General features: G+C 44.4%; 1 protein-coding gene across 1 annotated transcript in view; it reads right to left on the reverse strand.

Annotated features, from left to right (window-relative positions):
• Positions 1 to 13,672: 13,672 nt before the first annotated feature.
• Positions 13,673 to 27,062, reverse strand: part of CNST (consortin, connexin sorting protein) — a 50,134-nt gene continuing 36,744 nt past the window's right edge. The window contains exons 9-11 of the mRNA XM_081123943.1: positions 25,668 to 26,506; positions 17,698 to 17,833; positions 13,673 to 16,309 (exon numbers count right to left, since the gene is read on the reverse strand). Of these exons, the coding sequence (XP_080980069.1) occupies positions 16,104 to 16,309; positions 17,698 to 17,833; positions 25,668 to 26,506 (1,181 nt within the window). The 3' untranslated portion in view covers positions 13,673 to 16,103. The remainder of the gene's footprint in view (positions 16,310 to 17,697; positions 17,834 to 25,667; positions 26,507 to 27,062) is intronic.

The following is a 27,062-nucleotide window of genomic DNA, read 5'->3' on the forward strand; positions in this document are numbered from 1 at the left end:
GGTACTGGGCATATTAAAAATATCCTCACAACCCTTGCCTTCTCCCTCTCATTACCCCTACTCATTTGACAAGGGAATCTAGACTATTTTAGGGTCCCTATTGGGTGTACACCAGGCTCCCTAATCTGGTCCCTGCATACAATGCCAGCTCTCTGTCTTACCCTTTGTTCCTTCATATGTTGTGATTTAATGACATTAAAAGGCTTGCAGGTCCCCAAGCTCACAATGCTATTCCATGTCGGCATGATCATGCCCATATTCTGCCTTCTGAGCAAAATACCCTTTCTCTCTCTTCTTGCCTGAATAAATTTGACCCCAAAACTTAACTCAGGCTTCCTGGAACCACCAGGTTGGAACATCCCAGGTGCCCCACAATACCCCATACACACCTTTCTGAGTACCATTAGAAAAGCACCTCTTGTCCATGGTTTTAAGGTTCGCTGTGGAGGAACTTCCTCTAGAGTAACACACCTGATGTCCTCTCCCAGGCCTCTCTCCCAGTGGGGGAGGAAAGCTTACCTGATCGGTGAGTCAGGAGGAACTGGGGGTCACCCCTCACTTTTCCTCTGGTGGAATCCAACCTGGGACCCTTCAGTCCATCAGCAGCTGCTCTAATCACCGAGCCAAACCGACTAGGGCACATAGTGAATTTTTTGCAGATAAAGTGATATAATGTCTGGGATGATTCGAAATAATCCAGGACACATATTGGCATCAAATGTTAAAATATCTTTGCACCCCAACTATAGTAGTTATTTCTTCTAATCTGGATAAATTTATGAAAATTTAAATATTCTCAAAATGAGTAAGAAGGATTTATATGTTCCACCTAATAATACATATTTAGCCATGTTGACTCCAGCTAATTGCACACCCACTTCTAGCTGTCAGACACACTCCTTCTGGTTTTGCCATCTGTTTCCTGCATGTGTGAGCTGCCCGATGCAGGAGGTGACTCAGCGTCATCAGGAAAGCCGTGTTTTGGTTGCTTGATGATGACTGTCATTCCCGCCTTCTCAGAATAAAAGCAGACCCATGAGGAACTCAGGTTTGGTCTCAGCCAGACCCGGGCTTGCCAGTGCCCCATGGGACATACCTTCAGACTGTCTACATTTATCTAACATGCGTGAACATGCCAGGAAATGGTGGGTTTTGCTGATCTTTAGGCCTCTGTCTTTGTGCTCTCTCTCTCTCTGTCTTTCTCCTGTACATGCACAAATGTAAATTCATTTCCAAAATAAGTTTTCATTATTTTTTTCTACATTTTCTCTGAATCCAATAACATTGTTTTCTCCAAGATCTTGCCTAAATTCTAGTATGAAAAAAACCCACCATTACTGCAAACTGGAGCATTTAAAATACTAAATATTCTATAATCACAAATAAAGGTGATACAATGTATCAAACAAAGCAGTAAATACATTAGCACATAATATGCCCAGTAATAAGGGCTGGAATTCCTAAATTGATGACAAGGACTTAGTTGCCACTTTTGTTTTATGAACACCAAACTCTTCATATGAAAAGGAAATATCTCATTTAATTATCAAACAACCTCGTGGTATGAATACTCTGGCCTCTGTTTACCCATGTCTGAGCTCCACACATTGTCCTTTAGCACTTTGAGTTTTATTTCCAAGACCTTTAGTCTCTTTCTGGCTCTGGCCTTCTGTGAGACATGGGCCTTGATTTCTTATTACTGAGCAGTGTCCTCAAAAGGGGACCTTGTGGGGGCTGTTAGATGCTGTCCCAGTGTTGTGGGCTGTTCCTTTAAGGCTCACTTGGGTCTTACTCATGGGGATCGGGGAGGATCAGACAGAGCTGGAGAAGGGAGGCAGGGCTTACAATGTCTGCTTGCAAAGGCGCCCAAGCAGACTTCCCAGCCAGCAGCTCTGCCTATCTGCTGAGCTGAGCCAGCGGCCCCTTTGGGCAGGGAGCTCACTTGGAAGTTCTACCTGATCTGGGTCCCCTGCCAAGTGGCCACACTGGCTCTGGAAACTGTTCTATGGCCATTCTCAGACAGGGAAGCAAACTCACAGCTCCCTCTAAATGCTCAGCGGAGCCCCCAGTCTTGCCCCTCTGGGAAGCATAGCCACAGTCACCCAGCTGCCACAGAACTCATCCTATGGCCCACCCAGGCAGGATGCCAAATCAGTAGCCCTGACCAACTGTCAGGCATAACCTCTGGCCCCACCTGTAGCCCCACCCAACTCTGGAACACAGCCTGTGGCCAGATCCAACCTAAAAACAGTGCAGCCAGCAGTGTCACCCAGGCTGGGAGCACAGTCTGAGACCTCACCCATCCAGGAGCCACTGGAGAGCTTGGCCCACAGCCCGGCCCTATGGTGGAGTCCAACCAGAGCCATGCCAGGGAACATAGCCTGAGACCTCACCTGACCAACGGTGACTACAGAGTGATTACAGTGGCTCCAAATAACCCCAGGGCCCAGCCAGCAGCACGGAGCCCAGTCAATGGCACCCCCCAGCCTCAGAGCACAAGCAGGGGCCTTGTCCAACTAGAAACCCCGATAGCAAGTCCCGCCTGTGTGTGGATGTTTCTAGCTGGCCCATCCAGAACACGAAGCTGAGCTGACTGGTGAATGTCTTTCCCTGCCGAAACCAACCTGTAAAATCTAGAAGAGGAGAGTGTGTACTAAAATGCACAGACACACATGCAAGGATCCAAGATCACGAAGAATCAGGTAAATATGACAGCGCCGAGGAAACTAACTAAGCTCCAGTTACTGACCCGAGAGACATGGAGCTTTATAAGCTGTCTGACAACGAATTCAGAAGAATCCTTTTAAATGAGGTCAGCAAACTACAAGGACACAGGCAACTAAACAAACTTAGGAGAACACCACATGAACAAAAGAAGTTTAACAAAGAAATAGAAACCATTGAAACAAAAACCAAGCCCTAGCCGGTGTGGCTCAGTGGTTAGAGCGTCAGCCTGGGTTTGATTCCAGCCAAGGGCATGTACCTCGGCTGCAGGCTCGATCCCCAGTCCTGGTCAGCACGTGAGTGGTAGGCAACCATTCGATGTGTCTCTCTCACATCAATGTTTCTCTCTCTCTCTCTCTCTCTCCCCCTTCCACTCACTCTGAAAAGCAATGGAAAAAAATATCCTTGGGTGAAGATTAAAAAAACAAAAAACCCCCACCAAAACAAAATACCAAACAAACCAGAAATCCTAGAGTTAAAGAGTACAGTGACCTAAGAATTCAGCAGAGAAAGAGACTCCCCCAATTATCCTCTGTGCTCCTCTGTTCTTGGGTAGAAGGTGGCTTATCTCTGCTCAGAATCATCCTCGCCTCCCATTCCTGGGCCATGACCTGCTTGTCCTTGTGCCCAGGCTGCCTCCCCCTCTCGAATTCCCGAAGGACGTGCAGGTTCATGGGCACGGGGACCATCACTGCGTGTGTGTGAGCATCCACCTTCACTCATCACGGGTGACAAATGTGGAGGTTTTCGTCTGTCTCGTGCGATCAGCTAATGAAAACCGGTCCAGAGATCTCGCCTGTTTCTCTAACGACAGTAAAATCTCCCGGTTGTATGGTTTCCATCTGATTTTTCACAGGATTCTCAACATTCCGCATTGGGCAGGGAGGGGTAAGGCTGGGGGAGGTTTGCCAAGCATCAGGGTCAGCTTCCCCAGGGGACTGTCCCCTGCACCAGCGGCTGCAGGCCCTGCCTGATGAAGTTCCTCGTGGGTTCCACCAGGTGGCGCTGCTGAGAGGTTACCCACTTTTAATACTCAGCACATTCCTACCTGGCTGGCTCTTAGTGTCCTGGTTTATTTAATGATTTCCCCCCCCCCCATCTTTTCAAACAAACATTTGCAGAGTGCTATCAGGAGCCAAGAAATGGAAGCTGACAATAATTAATAATATCACCTGGCCACTTACAAACGCTTTCCCGGTAGCTACCAGGCCCACAAGCCGAGCTGGAAGTTGGAAAGGCTGGGGAAGGGTGTGCTGGGGAAAGTCTCGGGAAGGAGTAGGTTGTATGGGCAGGTGGGCGCACAGAGGGGCTTGCGGGTGAGGGGCCACTGAACCAAGGCACAGGGGTGGGACTGACTGCGATGGGGGTGGCCTGAGCTGCTCTGGGCCTCACTTTCCCCATCTGTAAGATGAGGGGCTGGCTGTCCTGAGGAGGCCCAATGGGTGCCTCTGTGTAGACCCCACAACCTTCACCCAACTCAGGGCTGCAGCCAAGATGCCACTTCTTCAGACTCGCCACACGTTGTTTGCCCTCCTGCGGTACAACGGAAGGTGCCCAGGACAGGCTGTCAGGTGTGCAGGGAATGCTGAGATCATGAGATGGACAGACCCGCCTTTAAATATGTTTATTGAGTTTTAGAGAGAGAGGAAGGGAGAGGGAGATAGAAACATCCATGGGAGAGAAATATCGATTAGCTGCCCCCTGCATGCCCCCTACTGGGCCTGTGTCCTGACCAAGAACCGAACCAGCGACCTCTTGGTGCCTGGGAGGGCGCTCAGCCAACTGAACCACACCAGCCAGGGCCAGATCCGCCTTTAAATCCAGCTCAGCCAGCTGCTATTTTTGGACAAGTCACTTAATGTCCCTGACTACCAGTTTCCTCTTCTGAAGATGGGCGAGGATGTCTGCTTCCATTTGGGAGGAGGTATTCTGCCAGGTTTAAAAGCCAAGAGGCCTGGGTTCAAGTTCTGGCTCAGCCATTTTTTAATTGTGTGTCCTTGGAAGCCAGTGAATCTCACTGAGCCGGAGTTTCTTCATCTCTAGCATGGGGATATAAGATCTCCCTCCTAGAATTAACGAAGACTTAAATAACATGATGTTTTAAACCCTGGGCCTAGGACACAGCAGGTGCTGAGTTACTGCTACTTTTCACTTCTTAACTCACCCAGCACTTCTGCCAGTGCAATACAGTTTAACAGTATATTCTGCTTGGATGGCTCACAATGTTCTATTTGTTGGCCTTGTCTCCACAACAACTTCATAAAGTCATGGATCACGTTGCCTAGCGCTGTGCCCAGCACACGGCAAGTACAGAATAAACAAATCTCTGGGCCAAGTAGCAAGATTCTCAGACGCTGGCACTGTCATTGATCCAGCCAGTATCTGAGGAGCCACTATGTTCAGGCTTATACACTCTGGAAGTTTTCTTTCAGGACTTGAACTTTCTCTATGACAATGTTCTATCACAGAAGATGCTCCCAGGGTCACGGAGTTGTTCTGTGGCTACTACAACCACTACTAACAACAACAACAATAGCTAACCTTTATTGAACATCTCCTGAGTACCAGACAATGGGCTTTATATGCATTACCTTATTTAATCCTTGTAACAGCTTTAGGAGGTGATTTATTATTATTCCCATTCTGCAGGTGAGGAAACAGGTTCAGAGAGGTTAAGTAACAAGCTGAGTGTCACACAGTGAATAAGTGGGAAAACTGGGATTGAAGTCTAGGTCTTTCTGACACTAGAGCTCTTGCCCATGGCTATTCTGCCATCCTGCCTCCTAAATAATTTGACATGCATGCTAGTACCTCCCAGAGTGCCTGGCACATAATAGTGACCCAATAAAAGTTGGCTGTCTTCCTTCAATCAAAAAGTGTTTGCATTGAATCTAGGATGAAACAGGCCCTGTGGTAAACAGGGTGGTATAAAACCTTACACTATCCAATCATAAGCTCTGATGTGCTGAGAAAACCCTCAGATTCCTGGGGATTTTGCAGCTGAGCATCTGGAAGGCTTGTTTCAGGCAGGATGTGAGAAGGGGGACATTGCAGTTGCTCATCCAAGGGTGCAGTGCCTCGTGCGACGATGTCATCATCAGGTACAATGTTCCCAGGAGGTCTCCTTCCCAGGGGGCAGATGGGAAAGCAAGGAGATGGCAGAAGGGTCATTCAAGGCCTTGGGAGCTAAACGTGGTGTTCCTGAGAGACAGACGCCTCTGTGTCCTCTGTCTCCATCCTGAAACCCACAGCCTGTGACCCATATGCTGGCCGTCGGAATCTCTCCTTTGGGGGAAAAAAAATTGTGAGCCTGCCACAGAGTTTATTTATGAAACAAACACAGAGCTATTTTGAGCAATTAGCCCCAGGAATCACTTTAGCCCAACTTATGTCACAAGAATTAATGTCACCAATCAGAAGGAACGCATCTGGAGGGTGAATCTAAACTCAGCAGGGTGACAGGGGACCCCCTCCCTTTGCCTCTTATTAATATATCCACCAGACTAGGGAAAACTGAAGATGCAAGAGAGACAGCAGTGAAGGGGGCTAAGCATTTCCTTTTAAAATTGGTGATAATCTGCCCTAGCTGGTTGGGCTCAGTGGTTAGAGTGTTGGCCCGTGGACTGAAGGGTCCTGGGTTTGACTCCGGCCAAGGGCACATACTTGGGTTGCAGGCTCCATGTTTCTCTCTTTCTCTCTCCCTCCTTCCACTCTGAAAAGCAATGGAAAAAATATCCTTGGGTGATGATAAAAAAAAAAAAAAGATTGGTGATAATCTGACCACAAAATAGAAGTGGAATCACCAATCCTCTGGCTTTTGTCTTGATATTATCCTAGCTGGGGAAAGTAGTCATGGAAACCAGCAGAGGTGTAGCATCTTAGCACTTCCAGCTTTGAGAACAGAACTTGAAGTTATTCTGATGAAAGCTTTTAAAAATAGAAACTGTCTTGAACCTGGATGAACGGGCTCAAAGTTTTGTCTTTGCCTAGTTTGGAAATGTTTCTGTTTCTCCTCTCTGGCTCCACAGAGACTAATGCATCAAGCACTGGTTCTGGGGAAGTCTAGAAAAAAATGTTATATTTGGGCTCTTTTCAGTTGCCAGAGACAGAGACCTAAGTCAACCGAAGTTGGGTATGAAAAACTGGGGGATTCATTAGCTTCTATAGGCGGAAAGGACCGACCTTGTCCTGGAAATATTCAGAGACTCCACAATGGCGTTAGGAAGTCTCTGTCTGTTTTGTCACCTCTCATCTTGGTGACATCTGTGGACAAACCTCACATTCAAAGCCCCCTCCTGGGCAAGGGATGTGATGGCCAGCAGCTCTGAAGTGACATCTTCACATTTTTTCTATTTCAGTTAAAGGGAGAGACATTGCTTTGGGGTGAAAACACCCCATTTGAGTTTCACTGGCTCAGCTTGGGGTCCCCTGCTCCGGGGCCACCTGCCACGAGGGAAGCGTGTGAGGAACAGCCCCGCAGACACGGGGAAGGCCTACCACCTGCTCACCGCTCGTGAACGACCATCAAAATCTGCTCTCAGGTAGCCAGGTGCTGTAGAATTCTGTTTCAGGTGGGTGATACAGGTGCCAGTAAATACACGGTTCCTTCTAGAGCACATTTCCATCTGGGTCCGATCAGGAGTGGGATATCACACAGTTATCCGAATATAAAGAGTTCTTAACTATAACGGGATCGGCTAGTAAGAAATAAGAAGAACTGTAATGAATATGGACACGGCAGATGGAAGGACTATAGGGAGAGAGAGAGCACCCAAGCAAGAGCCCCCACCCTACCCGGGCTGAGATCCAGGGCTGTGCGGGGGTGACTCACTGAATACTGGAGCAGCTGTGTGTGCCATGCAGTGGAAGTTTCTGGAAATCTGCCCTCTGAAATGTGGAGGGCAGATGTTCACAGGGAGTTTTCTTGATCGCTAGAGGCTATCAAGCTGCCCTCGGTTTTATATGTCATTCCTGGGGCGGGGCAGGGGAGAAGCTGGGTGCTGCTGGGTGCACGGCAGGGGCCGGGCTCTGGGAGAGCTGTGAGCGTGTCGGGTGCCACAGGTGGCAGGCACCCCGCAGCCGGCACACTGGGTCCAGGAAGCAAATCAACCCCTTTTCCTCCCGCACTGCGCCTCTGGTGCCTTCTGTCCACAACCTTCAGTGCAGCCCCCCAGGCAAAACTAAAGGCCCAGGTCCATGTCCACGCAGCAGTTCAAATGGGTGAACTCTTTGGAGCTGAAAGTCAGTAAATCCGTAAGTGGCACAGTTCCTAAGATAATGACTCTCCCTTGGAGAAACTTTGACTTAGGTTTCTTCCTTATTGAGGCCTTCTGACTAGTCCTGACTTGTCCTTACTGGAATGAGAAACATTTTTGCTTTTGCCAGCGTATTCCACAGACCTAAAAAACCCTATTGAAAAATAACGTTGGCAGCCCGGCCGGTGTGGCTCAGCGGGTGAGCACCATCCTGTGCACCAGGAGGCCGCTGGTTCAATTCTGGGTCGGGGCACATGTCCGGGTTGGGGCTGGATCCCCAGTAGGGGGCGTGCAGGAGGCAGCTGATGCATGTTTCTCTCCCATCCATGCTTCTATCTCTCTCCCCCTGTCCCTTCCTCTTTCTGAAATCAATTTAAAAAAACAAACAAAAAACATTTAAAGAAAAATAATGTCTGGGAAAGGCAACCCCATGAGAAATGGGGCCTGGAATTGTTAAGGAGGGAGGAGCAGGAAGGGTCTGCTTTCCATAAGCCCAGAGCTAATGCAGTGGCGGCCTGTTCATTCCTCCCTGTAGCTAAGACAACGCTTTGCACTGTGAGGTCACAGAAAGGGGTCCCCAGAACTGCCTCGGGGCCTCTGGGGAAGGGAAATGCAGGTGCCTCTCATCTCCCCCCAGATGCTACCTTCTCTCAGGCCTGCATTTCGTGATTTTTTTTTACCCTTTTTAACGTTTTCCATTAACATTTATTGTTGTTTAAATTATTGATCCTTGAAGTATTTATGCCTTGCTAGGCTGAGGAGCAACCAGCTAGATGGGGGAGGGGGAGTATTTGCACACACTCATCAAATGCATGATTTCTAAAGTTCTTTTACCTTTCATTGCCTTCCCCTCTATTCTTACTTGCTTTTTCCTCTGACAAATCCAAGGTGCTTTGTGGTTGTGCAGGCTAACAGGGCATTTTCTGTGTCCCACATTAGAATGTGCAGTGGCCAGGGAGCTCAGGGGAGGGGACCTCCCAGGACACACAGAGCCCCGTCTGCACAAGGAGGCTGGCATCTGTGCACACCGGCTGTGGCTCTGCAGGGACCAGCATTGCCTGCTCTTCGACCCTCCTCCTCTTGCCCTTTTGCCAATTTATCACTCTGCACAGAAAGGAAGAGACCAGATGGATGTGGGCCACGGCTAACACTAATGCACTTCTATTTATTTTTAACAGAAAATGGGATTTGCTGTCCTGAAGAGGTCAGACAGAGAAGACGAAAGCTCTCATCAGGAGCAACTGGTCTCCCGGATTGAAAACAAAAAGGCAGAGGGACTAACAGTTGCTGGGGGAAAGCAGTGGCAATCGAAAGCTAAGCTTGGGAACACGCACCAAACTAAAAAGCCATCTTCTATCACAAGGGAAGATGAATAATTTAGTTTTGGCGAGGTCCAGCTAGCAATCTTATATCTGGAACACAGCCTGAATAAAAACAAGATGACCTACGAGCTAAACAAAAATGGGTATTACAGGCCATATCACTTATTTGTGTCATTGGCTGCTGCTCTCTGAAAACCAGGAGCAAAACAGAGTTTTGTAAATTTGGATCTTGAGTGTGATGGACACTATAGGGGACACGGCACACAGGGGAAGAACTGAATTATTTTGCATTACATTGTAAGCTCTGATTACATTCTCACTTTTGTGAAAGGTTAAAAACATTTTTAAATTCTAGAGACTCAGAGTTTTAATTTTTTTAAAAAAAATCCTCACCTGAGGATATGTTTTAATTGATTTTAGAGAGAGAGAGAGAGAGAAGGAAACATCGATGTGTGAGAGAAACATTGATCAGTTACCTCCTGTATTCCCCCCTAGGAGCCCCGACTGGGATTGAACCCCCAACCTGGGTATGTGCCCTGACTGGGAATCGAACCTGTGACCCTTCAGTGCACAGATGATGCTCCAACCGAGCCACGCTGGCCAGGGCAAGACTTAAGAGTCTTGAGTACCACAGACATTTAAAGTTATCTTAGAAATTACATAGACGGGGAAACTGAAGTCTCAAGAGAAGGAGGGTTAATGTGATCTTTCATCACCGGGATTCCCACTCCAGGGATGGCCTCTCCTCTTCAGGGTCCAGCAAACTAACTATTCCTATCCCAATGATTTCATTTTTCCAATCAAGAAAAATGAAATTGGGAAAGAAAAAAAAAAAAGCAAATTGGCTATATTTTGTCACTTTTGGACCAAATTCCCAGCCAGACCAGAAGCTTAGGCAAGGGTTTCTTCTTCTTTGGTTTGTTGAGACCTTTTCAACCCCCAACCTTGTACTTGGAAAATAAGAACGAGCCATTTATGGGCTGTCGTCATTCCAGTGAATGATGTGAGCCTTCTCTGCTCCCTAAGTGCGTATCTCCTTCCTGACCCTTGATCCAAGGCAATTAAGAAAAGCAATAAAATCTCAAAACCTCACTTTTGATCAATGCATTCCGGCCAGAGGGAGATCAGGTTGTCCTTACAGAATGGCTATAATTAGATTGGGTTTGGAATTTGGACCGATGCATTGAGTGGGGAAAAAAAAAAGGCATAGTTTTAAATCACCATCTCCACATTTCAGAAGGTAAAGACTGAAATCAAGGCATTTTGAACGAATGTACCTTACTGCAACACTGTTGGGTAGCTAGTTGACTAGTTAGGTCTTGTGCAAATGAGAGGTGGTACTTGGAGGTCACCAAATATGTATTTTTTAGCCCAATTAAGCAACAACAGTGATACACACTAGCGCTCCCTTGCCCCTCACAATACCTTGACATGCCATGAAGCTACAAGCTCAACTTACTTTTTAAAAATAACAGTTTTATTGAGGTATAATTTATGTACACAACTGCATCTATATAAAGTGTACAACTCAATGCATCTGGAAAGATGTATATACCCATGAAATTGTGACTGCAATCAAGATACATTTCCATCAGTCCCCAGAGCTACCCACGACCAGCAGTCCTCCCACCATCCTTTGCCCCTCAGGGAACCACTGATCTGTTTCTGTCGCTGTGAACGAGTTTACATTCTCCTTACATTTTATATAAATGGAAACATACAGTATGTACTCCTTTGTTTCTGGTTTCTTTCACTCAGAGTGATCATCTTGAGATGCATTCATGTCACTCGTATATCCATAATTTGTTCTTTTTTATTGAATAGGCTTCTACTGTGGTAATGAAGGGAGTGGGGTGTTCCCATTTTTTGGCTATTATGGATCAATAGTAGATGAGGTGCTTAAATTTATAAGAAACTACCAAGCTGTTTTCCAAAGTGGTTGTATCATTTCATCATCTCACTAGTTGCGTATGAGAATTTGGTTGTTCCACAGCCTCACCAACACTTGGTAGTGGCAGTTTTTTGTATGTGTGCACTAGTATGTGGTAAAATGTGTAACAGAAAAGTTGCTATTCTAACCATTTTTAAGTGTACAATTCAGTGGCGTTAAGTACATTCACAATGTTGTGTAACCATCACCCCCATACTATATTTTCAAAACTTTGCATGTATCTTCTTTGGAGAAATATGTACTCAAGTCCTTTGCACATTTTTACATTGGGCTGTTTTTCTTTTTATTGAATTCTGGAAGTTCTTATATAGTGTGGATATTAAACCCTCATCAGTTGTTTAATTTGCAAAAATTTTCTCCCATTCTATTAGTCTTTTCATTTTCTTGATAATTTCCTTTGATGCACAAATTTAAAAGTTTTGATAAAGTCCAATTTATCAAATTTTTCTTTTGTTGCTTGTGTTTTTGGTGGTGTCCTAAGAATCCATTGCAAATCCTTAGTCATGAAGATTTATCATCTTCCATAAACACAGGACAGCTTTCCATTTATTTAGATTCTTTAATTTCTTTCAGCGATGTTTTATTGATTTCAGTGTACAAGTCTTCTCCTTGGTTAAATTTGTTCCTGGGTATTTTATTCTTTCATATTCTACTGCAAATGAAATTGCCTTCTTAATTTCCTTTCCAAGGTATTAGTCGCTGTTTAGAAACACAATTGATTTTTGTGTGTCAATCTTGTACCCTACAACTTTGCGGAATTAATGCATTAGCTTTGGTAGCTCTCTTGCAATTCTTTGGTATTATATACAGACGGTCCCCGATTTATCATGGCTCGACTTATGATTTATTTTTACTTTATGACGCTGTGAAAGTGACACACGTTCAGGAGAAACTGTACTTCAGATTTTGAAGTTGATGTTTTCTTGGGCTAGTGTTACTCCCCCATGATTCTGGGCCACGGCTCCCAGCCACAGCTCCCAGCCACAGCTCCCAGCCGGCCACAAGATCCCGGGGTAAACAACTGGCACACTCTGGTGCAGCGATTTGCAACCAGTGTGCAACAAACATGACTGTTTTAGTCAGGGCACTGACCTCTTTTCCCTTAGATTGTCAAATAAAAAAATGACAGGAGCCAACACAATAGCCGCCCAGTGTGAATGCCCTGTCTCGAACCATAGATCTATAGGTCATATAATAGAGCTGCATCTTATTGGTCACGATTGGTTAATTCTTGGTACCAGATTTTTAAAGAGTCACACCTTGAAGCAAAAAGGGTAGGTAATTACTACTATTATTATTTTTTTGGTAAATCAATCAAAATTATACCTATTTTTGTGTGTGAGATCGGCAAAACTATATTTTTTGGTGTGCTGCAGAATTTTGGTAATTAGTTTATGTGTGTCATGAGGTGAAAAAGGCTGAAAATCGCTGCTCTAGTGTACTATCAAACGCATTTTCAACATACGATGTTTCCTGCGATGTAAACCCACCGTAAGTCAAGGAATAAGTCTTCTTAGAACCAGGGAGAAGAGATGCCCGTGGTAAGGTTACCACACCTTTTCTCTCGGTAGCTTTAACTCAGGAATATTTCAGTTACACTACAATTCCTTAAGGGAACTTTCAACTCACTGTAGCTTTTACAGGGTTAGGACATGAGGCCCAATAATCATTATCTTTGAAGCTGTGAAAATAGCAGCCAGCGTGAGAATTTGCGCCACGAGCCCTAGGTCACTCTTACTTTTTGAGGACAGAGGCAACGTGACAGAATGGAGCATATACTGGATTTGGGAGTTACAAGACCTGGCCTTGAGGGAATTGTGTGTTCACTGATCTAAGCATCGAGTGAATCAATATAAAAACACTATCACACTGCAGGAAGGAGTATACAGGGTGGGTTAATATTAGTTGAGCCAATAGAAATGAACTGAATTATATATGTCATGTAAGTGGGCCAACAAAAATCCAGTTTTTTTTCTGGATTGGGAGTAAATGCCACCAAGCCAGCGCTAGCAAAACAGGTTAATAGCTAAAGGGATTTTTCTGTCTCACCTTCTCTCTTCTCATTTCCTACCACCTTCCCACCCTGAATCCTCCCACCACTGCAGCAGGACCCAATTCACATCTGTCCTTTCAAAATAAGGCCTGCCTTCAAATTTCAAGTCCTCTCAGCATAATACACAAATTCACAGCTTAATAAAGTCAACCTCCCTGAGGATTCTGATTTTTAAAACTAAAGGAATAGATTTTTAGAGCAAATTCCAGTTACTATGTCAGGCAGATAGGGGAGGTGATTTAGAAGCAGAGGAGCCTTTACTTAGGGATTGCGATCTACTTGTGGGCCAGACCAGCTTCTGAGAGAATTTTACTTTAAAGCAGTTTTCTCAGCACCCCAGGATTCAAATAAACTCTCCGAGACACTTTGTTGGTGTAGATTTTAAATTACAAGCTTGACCTGTTACCCTCGAATACAGTTCTTAAGGAAGATTAGTTACAAACAGTTGTCAGAACTTTCACATGGCAGAAAGAAATTACATTATAGTAAAGCTGGGTGAATTTTTTATGTGTGAGAGAGCAATTCCTTCGTCACCAGATGGAATTACTCCAATTCATGCAATAAATGACTTACATTTTTAAACGGTGCCTTAATTTTTCTAGTTGAGATTTTCATGCCTATTTTAAGTCAAGACATCAATATGCTCCTGAACTCACATCACCCTCCCAGGGAAGTGGTGAGGACACACATGGTTCTTCTGAGACTCAACTGGACCCCTGAGGACCAAGGTATCATCTCAGTCCTCTCAGCTCAGTGTCAAGGTTCCCAGGAAACCTTCAGTTTCGGAAGCAGTGGTCCTGGTGGCCTCTAGGCAAATATGACACTACAGTTTACTTAGGACTTCGATAGTGGCCTAAAAGGGGAGAACAGGAGGGAAGTTTTGATTTATCTTGACATAAAACAGGCAGAACTCAGACTCACCAAATTCCCATAACTAGAAATCAAGAGGGTAAAACAGAAGAGGTTTGTCTATGATGGGGGTGGCCCCTCACAGCAGACTTGGTGAATGTCTTTTATAGAACCACATAAGATAGTACCTTCGACATTTACATATTTTACATATAATTTGAATACAAATTCTTAAAATTTATAATAGAACATTAAAATAACCTTCTAATAAAATCAGCCTTAAGTATAAGGAATCTAAATTTCAGTATCTTGTATACCTCTAAATAAATATCTCTGATCTATAATCCTTGAAAATATTACAGTTTATGGTGACATGAGACAAGTCAAACAGTATTATAAGTGAAAATAAAACATCAAATTAAAAATAAGCCTAAAAACACAAGGAACTGAATTTATAGAAAATCAAAATGCTAAGTACACAGTAATTAAATATCTACACTGGGAAAACTGAATGCATGCTCAAAAACACAATTTCAACATATATAAAAAGCCCTTTAAAATTCATATAATCTAAATAAATAAGCAGAAACACAAAGGGAGGCACTGTACCAGCCAGCAACAACTAGAAAGTAATTTCTCCCTTTTTCTTTCAAATGATTCTGACAGAAAAACATGAAATAACGATCACTTGCTAAAAAACTATAATTCATGTGTTCTGTTTCCTTTAAAATGCTGCCTATCATATAAAAAGCGAAAGAAAGGCTTTCTAAATGTTAGGCCTTGGAAAAGGAAATGCCACCTGATGGATTTAAACCAAAACCAGACATTTGCTTATTTAAGACATGATTGAATTTTTGCTTAATGATCCCATAAAATCAAGCCCGTGATATGAATGAACATTTGAACATCTGAATGCATGATCTGTTAATACTGAGTTATACACGGTGATTTAATTTCATTTGCCAAAGTATTTTTTTTTAAACATAAGGCCAGAATTAAAACATCTAGAGCAGGAACTAATGCCTTATTTATCTTTGTATTTTAGTTCTTAGATTCTCAGAACACAGTAGACGCTCAATAAGTGTTTGCTGAATTGAGTTAGCATTCATCATACTTAAGGAAGCATCGAATCCATGATGAAACTGGTTGCCTGGGAGCGCTTTAATTTTACCTCTAGGTCTGTAATTAATTTCTGGCTAGTTAATCAAGTTAATTGTCGCAGATCTGCCACAGTTTCTCATTTCAGGGCCAAGATTTCTACAATTCATCTGTTCCATAGTTAAACCTTCTTTAAAGATTTGTGCCTGCACATCTACAGTCAAGTTAAAAGAATAAAGCTAATTTCTGTTATTTTGTGTTGGGTATTTGCTTATGATTAACTGTCTGAAACACACATGCACGCCCACGCCCACACACATGCACGCACAACCGTATCACAAGAACAGAACCTGGAAACAACGCATAAGGCCTGATTCACACAGCTTTCAAGGTTAACTGAAAAAAGACACTGAAACCACAGGTAACTCCTTTTGATCACAGACAAACTTATTGCGTGATGGCTGGAAGCAATGTCTTTGGACCAACAAATGGAAACCAAAAGTGTCCTTTAACTGTTAGGTTGACAGGAAAGCTAAAAACGGTGTGGCTCCAACACTTTCTGTTTAATTCAGCTCAGTGCAGCTCATTACACTAGGAGGCAGCGAGGAGGAGATGGACACGCTGTCCCAAGGTCATTCCTTCCGTCCGTAGTGCTCAGATCTACCTCTGCTGCGTCGTGTTGATGGTTCTGAGCCCCTCTGGACCGCCACTTAAAGCTGCTGCTTCTGATGTCCATGGCTCCTCGCTGGGGGCAGGGGAGGCCCGTTACGCACAACTCGTAAAATAAAAGCTGTTTAGAAAGTTTCCCTCTTTGCTTCTCCCTGCCAGCACGCCTGTGCACTTGCATGCTGCTAGGAGAGGTAGATCCAGTGCCTCAGCTCTGCCATTCCCTGCAGTAACTTCGTGTAATAGAAGTCCACGTTGTCTGCGAAGTCCGTGCAAACAGGTGACTCCATGTCACCGAAAGTGCAGTATAGGGCAGTTCCTCCAACGCTAAGGAAAACCGTTGCTACACACAGCAAGACCAGTAAAATACAGGAACCGCTTCCAACTTCATCTGCAAACATGAGAACAGAGCAAGGTTAACAGACAAAGGTTGACACAGTGGGAAATCCGAGCATCCACTGTCTTCTGCCTGACTTAGATAACCAGATATCTGTAATATTGGTCCCCTAGGGACAGGTGTCATTGACAGACAGCTAGTGCGCCTTATGACTCTACAAGGACCTACTTATTACTACTTATTACTTATCACAAAGGTACACACTCATGGATCTTGTCAACATTCAATTTAAAAAAACCAGCTCATTTGTACAACGAATATGTCACTTCCACAGTATTTTCAGCATCTTTTCTTTGGGTGTGAGTCCCTACCATCGCCTTATCTTTGTTAATAATCTGTGTATCTTTCCATAGTTTTCTTCATAATCATATGTTTACACACAAAATTTAAATAAAGTTTATGTAAGAACATCTACTTTATCTATATGTGCTGAAACAGTGTTTAGAGCCGCACTATCCAACGGAAGCCGCGAGGCACATGTGGCTGCTGAGCACAGGCTCAGTGACTTGGTTTAAGATGAGATGGCTACTAAGTGAAACAGGACTGTCAGTTCTAAATCCAGGGTTCCTCCTGGTGAGCTGGACATTCAGGGCCCATTAGAGCAAACAAAGAATTAAGCATTCTATCTGGGGAAGACTGTGAGAGTTACAAGCAAGGTGCAGAGGTAAAATGAACAGTGGGAACAGATTATTTCCAAGGCTCCTACCAGCTTTATAACTGTAAAAAATTAGAAACCTCTATCACTTTATATCATGCTTAGAAAGCATATCTACATGCTTATACTGTTATTTTATAAACACGAGAAGCATCCACACAGGTTTCTGGCTGTACTTCCACTCACCCTTATTTGCCTAGGCTTTAGGTAAACCAGCAACCACCTAGCAGCCCAGGAAGGAAAAGTCAAACAACAGCAAGCGTTAAATTGCTGCCCTTGAGAGACACTTCCTTCTAGAGCGTCAAGAAATCACCAAAGAGAATATACTTGTAATCCATACATATTTTCCACACATATAAAGCTGGAGAATTAACTGCTGCTGAAAAGAAGACAGAAAGAGCAGCCTCACTAAAAAAAAAAAAAACCCCACCCAAAACAGAACACTAAAGAAAACTGCAATGAGTTCTGAACATGAGGACTGCCTATAGCATAGGAGGGCCATGAGCTGAATTTTGCCACTTGCTCACTTATTGGAGCAAACAAAATGCTTAGGAATTATTTAAGAACTGATCCTAGTTCAATTCTCTGCTTCCTTATAGAAGATAAACCAACTGCGCCCACTCGTGGGCTCTTGGACAAACCCTTTCCCTTGTATCGCGCGTTCCCTCATCCCTAGCAAACACTGAGAGCCAGCCCTGTGCCAGCGCTGAGCAGTCTGCTTCCTCACCTTGATCTAGGGTATCGTCTATTTCCTGGAATCTCACTCGTCGCTTAGAGGGTCTCTGCTGCATCTGGGCGGGGTGCTCTCCTACGGAGTCATTCCTCTTCTTTAATATGGAGACCAGTCCTTCAGCAGGGACGACCTGGCGGAGATGCCGAGAACCACTTGTTAAGTTATGTGGGAAATATCAGTGGTGTTTTACGCGGAACGGTAACAAGGCTAAAGCAATTCAATGGGCATTTGCATTTCTATGATAGGTGTATCGAATTCCTATTAAAGATCACGATTAATCATCAAAATCGAACAGAGTAATACATTCACTTCCATGCACATGATTGCCAAACACACACGCCGAAAGCTGCCTTTCCGAAGCCCTGAGCTGACTCCAGGGCCGGGCGGCGTGGCGGAGGGCAGTGGGCTGGAGATAGGCCTCCTTTAACTGCCTTGCTCTGAAGCTCCATCTCCTTGCTGAGTAACCTGTAAAATGATCACCTATGGCCCCCCGTTGCTTAATTGTTAGTGCTCGGTTTTGCTTTATTACAGGGGCTGATAATCTACCACTGCTTTTTCCATTCATCAGCAATTTTAAAGAAATAAACAATGGGACACTTAAAATATACTTGACACCAACTTTCAACATCACAGTGAGTGGTCCTTAGTTCCTCTGAGAAACGATGCATTTACTACAGAGTGCTTGACCGCTCAAAATATTTTAAGGCCTTCTAGAATCTCTCTCAGAGCCAGTTCACTAGGGACATATTACTTTGTAGTATACACAGGTTGGCAAACTATGGTCGGTAGGCAAAGGCCCTGTGCCCATTTTAATTTAATAAAATTGAATTGGAACACAGCCAAACCCATTCATCTACATGTTGTGTATAGCTGCTTTTGGGCTACAATGGCAGAACTGAGTGGTTACAACAGGCCAAAAGTCTAAAGAATTAACTATTTGGCCCTCATAGGAAAAGTTTGCTGTCTAATATCCCTTCAGTCCCCCACTTCTACCCCTTTCTTTGTTTCCTTCTGGTTTTCACTTGAGGTCCCTCTCTCCTGCCTCCACCCCACCCCTTACTTAGGAACAAAGATAAAAACAAACACCTTTGCCATTTAGGAGTGAAAAGACTCCGAGGTGTAGGAGGAATGGGAAGAGGCTCGTTGGAGCCAGGCTGGGAAGCTGGGGGCCTCATCAAGGGTCCTCTAAGCAGTAGGCTGAGTCACAGAAGTAAACTTGCGAGTGGCCTGCTTGGACAGCTGCCGGTGATGACACAGGTGGGCATTGTGGGCCTAACACTGTAGGTGTCAGCGACTTGCTGGTATCAGATCACTGTAGGCTGAGGACTGCTTGTAATGTCATTTAGCTGATCTATGGCATAAAATAATATGGTTTCCAGTTCCAGCCAGCCACCTCTGATAATATGCATAAATATTACAGATTCTATCAGTTCTTTTTATAACTCAAGGCTTTTAGGGCCAAATAACTCAGTATAGTCTTCTACAGGGCTTTTCTGAACACGAGTCTATAGAAACCATTATCTCAGAAAAAAAAAATCAATGTTAGCAATTTATTCTTTTTATAGAAAATATGTATTTCAGCTGATGTCCTTCTGAGAAAACTAAAGGACTTTGGTGACATTAAAATGGTAAGTACAAATATGCAAAGGAACAGCCTTGCAAATCTTGCTTTAGGAAACAACTACGTTAAAGAGCCCCTTCCAACAACAAAGAAAAAATGATTTTACAAGCACCCTTTGAAACCGAGAGGGAAAGAAGTCCTAGTAACTTCCTTAAGAGCAAGAGATGAAAAATCAAAAATAATTTAACGAGTATATTACTACTATAGATAATACTTTCAGTAAATGTAAAAGAAGTTAGGTTTTCACAGACTATTTTCTCCATAGAATAAAGTCGTACATTTACCGACAGTGAGTTCATATTCCACAGGCATTTTCAAGGTGCTTTAACTGCTTAAAATAAATAACCCAAGATGAGCCCCAGAGTGGCATCACTGTTAACTGTATGTCTTTGTGATATGAACTTTGAATCCGTAAATTCAAGTCATAAATCAAAAGACACTGCAAATATGAATAAATGGATGTTGAAAGACTCAGAACAACTTTGGAAATCATCTGGAAAGACACAGAATGTGCTTCCAAGATGGACCAGCCAGTCCTAGCACAGCAGCTGTACAGGCTCCCACCTTCGCCTAATCTGGGGTGTTTTGACCCTGAACGTCAGGCCCTTAAGGGATCCAAGCCTTCCCAAGTGTCTCCACCTTATTTACTATGCGTGGCAATAAACTTTGGCAACTTTTTGAAAGAGGGAAGAAGTAGAATATGAGAAATTACAGTTGGGTGGGATGACACACTCTCCCACCAACCCTTAATTCTTGGCTAGAAATCAAACCAGACCCTACATTTTCTTTAACTGTATGTGTCCCCCCCCAAAACCTGTTGTCTGAGGTACAGGATGCTTTTTTCCCATTATGTCCTTTCAGTCTTGCTCTGGGATCTTCTCCAGCTTTCTCTGTTTCTTTCCTAACTGCCCTCTGGTCCTTTAGTCTATGGATGAAGAACAGGGATGGTGCGGCTGAGCTCAGGCATAGGAGATGCAAGCCAAGGTGGAGGCTCTTAGAAGACAGGTGGGTGTGGGTCTTTCTGTTCTGGCAAGAGTTTTAGGCAGAGGTCTTAGAACCTACCCCAAGGACAGAAATTCCTACTTACCGCACCAAGGCAGTCAAACACAGAGTTTTTTTGGGTCTCACCCAAAGGACTGCCAAGTGTTTCTATAAGTAGGTGGGAAACTGATTTAGGGCACACAGAAATGTGTCTCCTCCAAACTACTCTAAGAAAACATTTCTATGCCCCGCCCCTTTACCATAATATTGATATTAAAAGGTTAAGAATTTTTAAATCTCAGGAAATAAAGCTTTAAAAACTAAATTTGATTTTCCATTGGAATTACCAAATTTCTTTGCTACACAAACAAAATATACCAAGCCTTCATTATGAACCAGAAGAATGTTTAAGCTGTAATTAATGTAATTGTTACTGGTGGTACTCTATGAATAAGTGCAGAATTCAACAACAACAACGAAACATCCATCTGGCCGAGTCCTCTGCATTTGCTAATAAGTAGTCCTTCTGCACTTCCCCTCAAACATCAATGATCACCTTAAATAGCATTTTAAGAATGAACTGGTTGTAAAAACAAAATTATTATGCAATTCTATGGGCACAGTAAGTCTTACTGTAACAAAGTAAACATTCAGAGGTCTTGATGCTAGAACTAACTGCCTCCTCAAAAAATTAAAGAAAATAGATACCAAATAATGTTCTTTTAATGAGGTAGGCTTTACTCAGTTGAGAGCCTCAAGGCTGGTACATTTTGAACACAAACACGTTTGGCTTTGGCTTCCAACTAACTTGAGAATTAGCATTTATAAGTCACATTAGCATATTACAAACAGCTTCGGTGCCAGCCATCTCACTGCAGGAGCACGCGGCAAATTTACCACTATTATTCTGTACTGAAGGAACACGTGAGGTTCCCTGCCTGCTCCTTTACATGTGGGCTCTGCAGCGAGACCTATAATTAGTGCATCTGTATACTTTATGCGAAGACATTTACATAACATGTCACATTTTATCTTCATGACTCTCCTACACAGGCATTCGCAGCCCCATTTTACGGATGACGCGGCCAAGCTCACAGGGCGTGAATCACACGCTTAAACCTGTAGCACCAGCTCCCGGCAGAGTTTGCATGCAAACGCAAGATTAAACCTCGTGCCGTCTAACTCATGTGAAAGACCTTATTCTCTATGGCTATTAGAATTTTCCTTATTCCGTCCGACTTATTTGCTCAGCACGGTATATACACGCAGGACCCATCCATGTTGTCACAAATGGTGGTGTTTCCTTTGTGACAGCAAAGGACAAGAATCATAGGATTTCACTCACCTGTGGGGATATACAGAGAAAGCAACAAATCAACAAACAAAACAAAAACAACAAACAACTCACTGACACAGAAAAGAGTAGGGCGGTTGCCAAAGGGGTGGGGGGCGACAGAGAGGGTAGGAAGGGCCGAATCTACGGTGCCAGGAGGTTAAACTTTGGCTGATGGGTACACAACGCAATATACAGATGATGGGTTATAACACCGCACGCCTGAACCTTATATAATCCTATTAACCCATGTCACCCCAATAAATTTAATAAAAAAACTTGGCTTAGTGTCACCCGTTAGAATCTATCAAACCTAATACCTTTACTTTGTCTTTCCAAAGCAGTTTATACCTCTGGCAACAAATCTTTATCTTACACATCACCTCGACTCAAAGATGCTTAAACTAAAGGCTAAATCCGTCGATACACAGACTTGGGGGAGGAGATGGTGAGATGCACAGTCTTGTGCGTCACTCGAGTCACCTGGAAGCGGATTATTATCACGGTCACGAGCACAGCAAACGAATACAAGTCACAGCCGGAGCCAGGGGAGGCAGCTACAGGGGGAAAGCCATCTCCGCAAGGAACACGGCGGTGACCTCCCCGTGGAGGGAGTGACGGGGGGAAAGGCCAGCGATGAGGAAGGGGGCCAGGGCTGAATTTTTAAAAGATTTAAAAAGAAAAAAGTTTGTTTTAAATAACAAGAGTTTTATAATGTATCTAAGTTTCTAAATTAGGCACTGCCTCATGTGTTTGTAGTTTGCTTTTGTTTGTTTAAACGGGCAATTTAATACAAGTAAAATAGGAAATGGGAAGAATGTCAAGATACCACCCTATTTTTTAGGCCCCAGTAAGTTTTTGAAACAAGTAGATTCCAAAAGCAGAACTCTCGACTCTCTTTCCCTCAAAACTGGTCCTCGCCACCAAACTCCGTCTCTAACCCAGTAGCACATCCTGCGAGAAATGTGTCTCCACCGCAGGTACTGCTACGGCCCGAGCCCTGTCCTGCAGGGTCACTCACCTGAATGACTGCAATAACCTACGGGCCTCCTTTGCTGGGCCTCTGGCTCCCTGTATCCTAGTCTCCACTGAGGCTAGGTCGCGTCGCTCTCCTGCTCAAAACCATGGCTTTCCACCACCTTCTGAATTTCATTCCAGTTTCTCACCCTGTCCCTGCAAGGCCCTTCGGAAGTAGCTCCAGCCTGCCTCTTCCACCCAAACACCCCCATCTGCTTGTTCAGGGGGCTCCAGTGGTGCTGGCCACCTGCTGTCCTCCCACTGCCCCCCCACGCCCTGGTTAAAGGGCCTGTTCCTCTCCCTTCCCCACCGGTTCAGTCTCTCACTACCCCTCGTCCTACTGAGATTTCTTCACAGCCCTTACCAATATCTGAAACTATACTGTTTACTTTATGTGAACTTGTTTATTCTGTGTCTCTCCCTCTACAGCACTGGCCTCACAATCAGGGACTTGATCTGTGTTCACTAGTGTCCTAGAACATAGTAGGTGCTCAATAAACATGCCAAAGAATATATTTGAAAGAGGTAGACTTGAGATATCTAAGTAAAGGTTGTCAATTTAGACTGAAGGCGGGGAACGTATCTTGCCCTCTTTCAGCTTAAAAGCTTTCTAAAGAACCAACTGGCAGCAAAGCAGCTTCTTCCTCAGCTCTCACATTATGAATTATTTCTAAAAATTAAAATGACTTGAATCTGAAGCAATGAATATAGTTTTCTGAACATATGACATCTCTGCAAATAGATTCCACATGCATATGTAAAGGAAGAAAATGTTGTTAAAATCTGCTCACAAAGCTGTAAATAAGATTACTTTCAAAGTTAATAATTTTAGTAAAGTTTACCCAATATTTAAGTGCCACTTATTTAGAAAATAAAACAACTCCTTCACCTCCACCGTGTAACAGTTTACCATAAGCTGAATGGACCCTGAGTAGCAGCACGGGGTTGGGGCGTCAGGCACCCTGAATTCGCACAGCACATCTCCTCTCTCAGGTGCTGATGCTGGAAACAGCTGCGGCGTTTACAAAGGAGGTAATGCAGCCCTTCCGGGCTCCAGAACCAAGCAGGTCAGTGACTTATTAGTATTACCAGGCTCCTCTAAAGGGGTTTGGGTTCTGACATTAAACTATATTATGGGTATTGTGATAAAATTTCATCTTTTCCCCAAAACTGGGATAAGTTCAGCAAAGAGATTAGACCTGGAGTCAGACAACTGTTAAGATTGCAGGCTTCAGACGTGCAGTGCCCTTATCTAAATTTTTGGTTTTTTTTAACCCTTACCTGGGGATATGTTTTTATTGATTTTAGAGAGAGGAGAGAAAAAGAGAAACATTGATCTGTTGCTTCCTATATGTGCCCTGACCAGGGATCAAACCCACAACCTTTTGGTGTATGGGGCCACGCTCCAACCAACTGAGCCACGGCCAGGGCCTTATCTAAAATGTTAATCACTGCATCTGCAATGTGGTGGTGCTCACACAGAAGCTACATAAAAATTACTGAATGAGAGAATTAATGAGTGAATCTCTCTAACTTGCTGACACTGCACACGTGATGCACTTTTTACACTTCTGATGACCGTGGGTCACGCTCTTTTGTACCTAAGGAGAGCAATGCTCCAGGGACAGAGCCGTCATTTTACTCAGCAAAATTATTCCTAGATTCAAAAACCTTCCCAAGCCTAGGAAATTTTCATTTACACATGCCTGTATATTAGAGAATGAAATTAGTGTAGACAGTTTTTAGTGCTCTATGAGGTTTTGTAAATTATTTCATTTTATGTGATGAATCTAACTGTTTCAAAAAAACACAATGAACGCTTCCACTGGGTTGGTGGTGGTTATCAAAGCCAAGTTCTATCTGAGGCAGAAGTAGCAAGAAAATGAAAGCGGAGAGGCAAGGAAAAGGGAAAAAACCGGCGAAGAAAGAACATACCATTGTGTTCTATCATCAGCACAGGGGTAGAAAGACTGACAAGCAGTCAGGACATCTGTGAGGGGCAGAGTCACTGACGGGAGAAATGAGATTTTTGGGAGATAGCACAGTGCCCTGGAGGACGGCAGGTTTACGAGCCACAGTGGGGTTCCTGAGGGCATGACAAATACTATTCATGAGACTACTCAGCTATTAAGAAGTCATGTTCTCTGTCCTCATTCACAAAAGCACGGAGGCATGAAAACTCAAAAACAATGCCAGTGAAAATTAGTGAAATGCGGCAGAGACCCCCAGAGGCCAGGAACTTCACCTGATGCCTCACTATGAACTCAGCCTGATGCATGAAGAGCCTTCAAGAAGGATCGTTTCTTTTTCCTAAACTTAAAAAAATTGCATTATGAAGCAGAGGAGAAAGGCCGTCTTGGCCCTGTCCTCTCCCCACCCCCCTGGGTTTTGGTTTTGATTAGCCTCATTACCATTAAGAGAAACTTTAAAACTTTGAATTACTTACAGGATTTGTCTTAGTCATGTAGTAAGTACTGTTTGTGCGAATCTACAACTTATAAATAAATTAATACTGTAGGAAAGAGAACACTCACAGCATCCAATTTAAGGGCTTAAAAATCCATCCAGTATCTCCTAGTCTTATTGTATTTTAAAATGTTTCCTTCATTCTGTTATACTGTTTCACAGAATTAAAAAAATATATTAATAATAACAAGAAACAGGGAGTATATATTCCATTTTTATCTTCTAGATGTACGAGAAGAAAAATGAGCTTTCCTTATAAGAAAGTGACTAATCTTATCTTGCGCCCCTCTCCTGGGACTGCCAAATAAAAGACACAGGAACATGAAAAACAGTGTTCATAATGCTTCTATCTGGAGGTATGGATATACCTTCCTGAGGCATAAACACCACGGTCAAAATAAACAAAACTCCTAATGATGAAAAGTTTACGTTAACTGAATTTCCCCCTCCTGTTGGAGACCAGGGGGCATTTATAAAAACCGGGCACCATCTAGCCTATCTGTGCGTTTGAAATTCCGTTTTACTGACATCAACTCTCAGACTCACCTCTGCGATCTCTATTCTTTTTGCAAGATCATCGAGGGACAGAGAGCTGTCGTCGGAGGGCAGGTTTTCCTGGAGACTGTAAGATGCTTCGTCCGGAGACAGATCCTGGAGATCGGACTCGCCCTCCTCGTAGGAGAGACAATCTTCAGCATCTCTTAAGCATCCTTCTAGAAGGCTGTTCAGATAGTCCTCTGTCTCCTTACTGACTTGGGTGTCCTGATCTCCCTTTTCCTCCGGGGCCATATACGCCTCCCAAAGCCCCGTGCTTAGGTCAGGCACTCGAGCGCTGTCGCAGGGCGGGCTCTCAGGGCCCCCGGAGGCAGGCTGTCCCCGCGGTGATTTTCCATCACCGCCCCTGAGATCAGGTTGCTGCGGCTCATTTAATTCATTGTGCTCAAGCCGGTCTGCGGGCGACGCCTTGGAAGCGTCTCCAAGTGGCAACTGGAGCGCCTTTCTTTCAGTCTGTGAGCATCTAGCCTCAGAACACAGTCCAGGTTTATGATCAGAGCCCGGTGGAGCCACTGGCCCTGTCACCGCCTGGCTGGGGAGTGACCCCCGGGGGTCTTCGGCCGCATCTGGGCGGGCCTCCGGGGGAGCCAGCTGCACGGCGCTGTCACCGTCGGGCGCTTTCTCCGGAGCAGAGCGTGGCCCGGACCTGCTCCCGGCCGCCTCCGAGGGCCGGGCCTGCGGCTCCTCTGCGTGGCCCTCGCCCGCAGTTACAGGGCCGCTCGGGGGACCCGCCCGCCTGGCCGGCTGCTGACGGCAGGGACTGCTCTCCTGGGTCTCCTCTTTCTGCTCGCTCTCAGTCCTTGGCTCCGGGCCAGGGCAGATTTCACTCTCTGAAGATGAAGCAAAACAAGTTGTTTGAACATTCAGAACAACGCTTTGCACAGGAGGGAAGAGAGAGGGCATATAGGTGACGCGTGGGACACAGCCCTGCAGCCCTCTGAAAGGGTATGTTATTTCCCCTCCACGAGCTTCCCACTACAGCCCCACACGCTTCAATATTCGGATGTTTACCTTACTATGGTTTTGTAAACACACTGTGTACTATGAGATAATTTTCTTCCTCATTTACACTTAATTTCCTTGGTGTTGATCACGGGCTCATTAATCCATTATAAAAAAATCTCCACTTATGTCCGTCTCAACTCTGACAGCTGTACAACTTTGCCAACAGGTGATCTACCAGTTTTCAAACACATCTTTTTTGATCCCCTGACCCAGAGCTGCTCCCCAGTCCTGAAAACTTCCCTCCCGGTGGTCCTAGGACTTCCCTCTGGCTCTCTGTTGGAAACCTTATTTGGGGGATCCCAGGTCTTCCTCTTTGTTTCTCTCTCCTGGTGGAACATTCCCTAAGAAAAGGTACATGGCAGGTAGCCTTTTTGAGATTCT

The sequence above is a fragment of the Miniopterus schreibersii genome, assembly GCF_964146895.1.
Source record: "Miniopterus schreibersii genome assembly, chromosome: 21".
NCBI classification, from domain to species: Eukaryota; Metazoa; Chordata; class Mammalia; order Chiroptera; family Miniopteridae; genus Miniopterus; species Miniopterus schreibersii.